The sequence below is a fragment of the Triticum dicoccoides genome, chromosome 4A (genome assembly GCF_002162155.2).
Source record: "Triticum dicoccoides isolate Atlit2015 ecotype Zavitan chromosome 4A, WEW_v2.0, whole genome shotgun sequence".
In the NCBI taxonomy this organism is placed as follows: domain Eukaryota; kingdom Viridiplantae; phylum Streptophyta; class Magnoliopsida; order Poales; family Poaceae; genus Triticum; species Triticum dicoccoides.
This window is the reverse complement of record NC_041386.1, coordinates 134,857,672-134,861,745: the sequence shown is the minus strand read 5'-3', so window position 1 is coordinate 134,861,745 and position 4,074 is coordinate 134,857,672. Positions and strand designations below refer to the sequence as shown.

Below are 4,074 nucleotides of genomic sequence, written 5' to 3'. Positions count from 1 at the left end.
TGAATTTTGACCGCCATGTTAGATGACAGCTCCGGTTGGTGAAAGAAGACGCCAAGACCAGGATGGACACAAGGTCGTGGAGGAAGCTTACATGCCGCGTCAGAGTACATATATTAGTTCCTGCAACGTAGAGCTCTTTCTGGCGTAGAGCATCTCAGAGCGATCCCACGGGGTGCCGGGGATCACATTCCAAAGAGGCCCGTTTCCAAAAAGAAACAAAACATTCAAAGGAGGCACAGTTCATGGTCGCCTGATATCAGTCAGTACAAGGGTGTTGCAACTGTCCTGACTGAGTAATAGCTGGGAAAATTGATGTTATGGAACTAGCCCGCAAAAGAAGTGTTTCAGAGCGAATGCCTTAGTTCATTTACAGTATCAGTCTGCCAAGAGATATAAGTTGAGTCCCCTAGATATATGCAACACTATCTGAACCTGTGTCTATCATTTGCGGGTTTGAATTTTCGAACTATTTCTCCTCCAAGACCTACAGTGTTCAATTAAAAATATGTTTTCCTGTTAGAAAATGGAAGTTTTATTACCCCTGACATGTGCATCATAGATGCATATAGCCACAATTAACATGGTTTATTACAGGTCAAGACAAAATAGATTAATACAAAATTGAGACATGCCACACTTGGTATGATGAAGAATTTGGATGCCACAAATCATTTCAAGACATGTACACAGACCAAACTCGGTATGCACACCACCAAAACCTTTCAGAGATTGCTTTTGACTGAACTTTTAGGCAGCAAATTGTTGGCTGAACTGAATGCTGGCAACTTTTTCCCCAAAACACACCATAGAACTCCCACAATGGGTTCGGAACTGATGTATTTCCGTTATTCAGTTAATGAAAAGGAGTTATGCCCGGATAAAAAAAAACTCCCACAATGGGTTCGGAACTGGTGTATTTCCGTTATTCAGTTAATGAAAAAGAGTTATGCCCGGTTAAAAAAAAGACTCCCACAATGAACTCAATATCTCCTCTCACGGCGAGCATGGTGTGGAAGGCTTGGGCACCTCCAAAGCTTAAATTCTTTGCTTGGTTGGCTTTGCAAGATAGGATTTGGACTGCCGATCGTCTGGAGAAGCGAGGTTGGCCAAACTGTGGCCCTTGCCCGCTTTGCAAAAGAGAACAAGAAATGGGGATACACCTCTTTGTCAAGTGTCTTACACGCTTAGGCTCTGGAGATCAATCATCGAGAGGCTTGGGCTCACGCACATGAACACCTTCGATTGGCAGTTAGAAGCAACCGTCACTGAGTGGTGCCAAAAAAGAACCGACGACCGCAACCCTCACCGCCACGCAATGGCTTCCCTCACCATGCTTGTTTCTTCGACCATTTGGAATGAGAGAAACGTCCGAGTATTCCGTCAAAAAAGCGCACCACCACCGGTCCTCCTAACCAACATTTTAGAAGATGCTAAACTTTGGGTTACTGCTCGCGCAAGAAAGCTAGGGAACATCATATTGTACGAGTAATTGTCATGCCGCTTATTTGTGAGTGCGTTGTAAAATTCTAAACTCTACTCTTCCTTATTTAATTGAAGAGGCAAATCTTTTGCCTCCGTTTCAAAAAAAATATATCTCCTCTCAATTCTCCTCCAAACCAAGTCTAATTTTGGAACCTTCATGCGCTATATTTGCAAATTATTTTGATGTGTCGGCTGTCGATTTCTTGACGAACATAAACCACATGCACTTCAAGAGTGGAATATTGGCGAAAATAAGCAAAGAGGCAATTATGCTGAATCCATGTACCCAGTCAACCATGTACATACAACAATAGTCTCTTCTAGTATGAAGTGAGTACTAACCCCCGCCTTATTACATTAGAACCAAAGAATGAATGAATGGAATTAAATTAAGTACATAAAGAATGGTACTACGAAAAGAGTTGAATGCCTGCAAAATGGTGCAACCACACCTAATATTTTGCTTGCAAATTAACATATGGGTATCAGTCTATCCTGCCCACCCCGATACACCACTCTGTTAGCGCTACTTCCTACAGTTTGACTCCAGTTCCTCCAGCAATGGCAAGTTAAGAAGAACCTGAGAACTTCTGCAATTGTATGATCAAAACACTGATGTCATCGGTAGACCCCCTGGAACCCGCGGTTTCAACAAGCCTTCTGCAGGCGGCCATGCGAGAAGCCTTATCATTGCCGATGCAGAGAGGCCTGGCGATGTCTATGGCTTCCTGGTTATCCACCTTATCCCACAAGCCATCAGAGGCAAGTACTAAGAATTCGCACTGTGGGTCAACAAGGAGTGTCCTGGTATCTGGATCAGCCACCACCCATTGCTTGAGGTGTGCATCGCCGATGCCTCTTGACACTGCCAAGGAGCCCTGCACTCGCCATGTCCCTCGGTTGTTCACAACAAACCCGCCCTGAAAAATAATGGGATAGAGCACATAAGTCACAGAGAACTGAAATATTGCAAAATTTTGCTCATGATTACTCAAATTTTAGCTATCTATTCCATTGTATAAGCACAGGACAATTGCTATGTGCAGCCAAGCAACAAGAATTATCCACTAGCTGTATACAATTACAGAATTTTATTATCAAACTGAAACAAGGTCTAGTTTATTTATCAAGTGCGCATCCTTCAAACTACAATTGTCACACAAATAATTAAACACATTCGAAGCATACAAGATCTACTTACCAGATTCTCAATTCTTTCCCTCTCATCCTCACGGGAGGCCCGGTGGTCAGAGGTGAGTGCCTCGGCCGTTCCTGCCCGGCTGAGGACAGCACGGCAATCTCCAGTGTTGGACACGGTGAGGCCGCCCTTCTGGAGCAATGCAGTGACACAGCATGCTCCCCCGCTCTCCTCCCTCTTGAGGAACTCTTCGTCCGTCTTCAGGTAACATTTCTTCACAGCCCCCTCAATCTCATCACTGTCACCACCGTCCACCTTCCTCACCTCCTCTGCCATGAACTTGGGCATATTTTGGGCAGCGAACTCTGCCGCGTTCTTTCCGCCGTGGCCATCGAATACAGCAAACAACGCCTGCAAAGTTGGGGGTAAACGAGAAAGTTTAGTACCTCTAACAATTTTATATTAGACAAAACGGCAAGAAATTTCCATCCCGGGTTTAGTCAAGTCAAGTAAAAATATTTTGTAAAAATTGTGCAAAACAAATTCATGACAGAGAAGAGAAGATGCATCGAGCGAGCTTACCACTTGGGGGTCTCCACCGAGCGCGACCTGGGCCACATGCCGGTCCTCCATCTCCACCCTTCTCCTCCCCCTCCCTCTCCGGCAGTAGGCCGCGAACTCGTCGCCCTCCTCCTCCACCTCGTTGCTCGGATCCGACTCCACGGCGGCGACGGCCGCCGCCGCGGCAGCAGCGGCCGCGGCGCCGTCGACCGGCACCATGAGCGGCGCCGGCCTTCGCCTCTTGAGCATCGACCCGGCGGCGGCGGAGGGGGCCGCAGAGGACGTCTTAGGCGACGGGGAGGCCTCCTCGCGGATCTGGGCGCGCAGCAGCCCGAAGGGCCGGAGCGGCGAGCCGGCGGTGGAGGGCGCCGGGGACGAGACGGACACGGAGACGGACTCGGGCGAGGCGGAGGCGGAGGCGGCCTTGCAGGAGAGCGGGCGGCGCGACGGGGAGAAGACCGGCGAGCTGGGGATGGCGACGGAGCAGGACATGGCGAGGGCTTCTTCGGCCTTGGGAGGCGGACGGGGTCTTGACTGCGGCTCCTACGCCTCCTCGCTTTTCCTCGATTTGTGATTAGGTTTGGATGGGTCTGGGGCAAACGGCCGTTTGAACGGGCTTATATATGGTGCCCACTACGCGTCGCGGGCGGGGGGAGCCGCTCCCGTGGGAACTCCACTCGCTTGGCCCTAGGGGCAATTCGCAATTGTGAACTGGACTGCAGGACCATTGTTTCTTAATGTTTTTTCTGTTGCAGATGGAGTGGCACCGCTGGCACAGGTAGAAAATTTGCTGCTGCAATTATTGGGCAACATTTCCTTCCTTGAAGAAAATTATACTGCTCCCTAGTGCCATAGTAGTGAATCGTGAAACTTTTTCTTTTTGCAAAAAGGAT

At 48.5% G+C, this 4,074-nt stretch overlaps 1 protein-coding gene across 1 annotated transcript; it reads right to left on the bottom strand.

Annotated features, from left to right (window-relative positions):
* Positions 1 to 1,730: 1,730 nt before the first annotated feature.
* On the bottom strand, positions 1,731 to 3,767 carry LOC119285401 (probable protein phosphatase 2C 32). Its single transcript, XM_037564671.1, has 3 exons — positions 3,203 to 3,767; positions 2,684 to 3,031; positions 1,731 to 2,402 (listed from the first exon to the last, which is right to left on the bottom strand). Exons 1-3 carry the CDS (start codon positions 3,671 to 3,673, stop codon positions 2,052 to 2,054), a joined length of 1,170 nt encoding a protein of 389 aa, XP_037420568.1. The 5' UTR covers positions 3,674 to 3,767; the 3' UTR covers positions 1,731 to 2,051.
* Between the last annotated feature and the right edge of the window lie 307 nt (positions 3,768 to 4,074).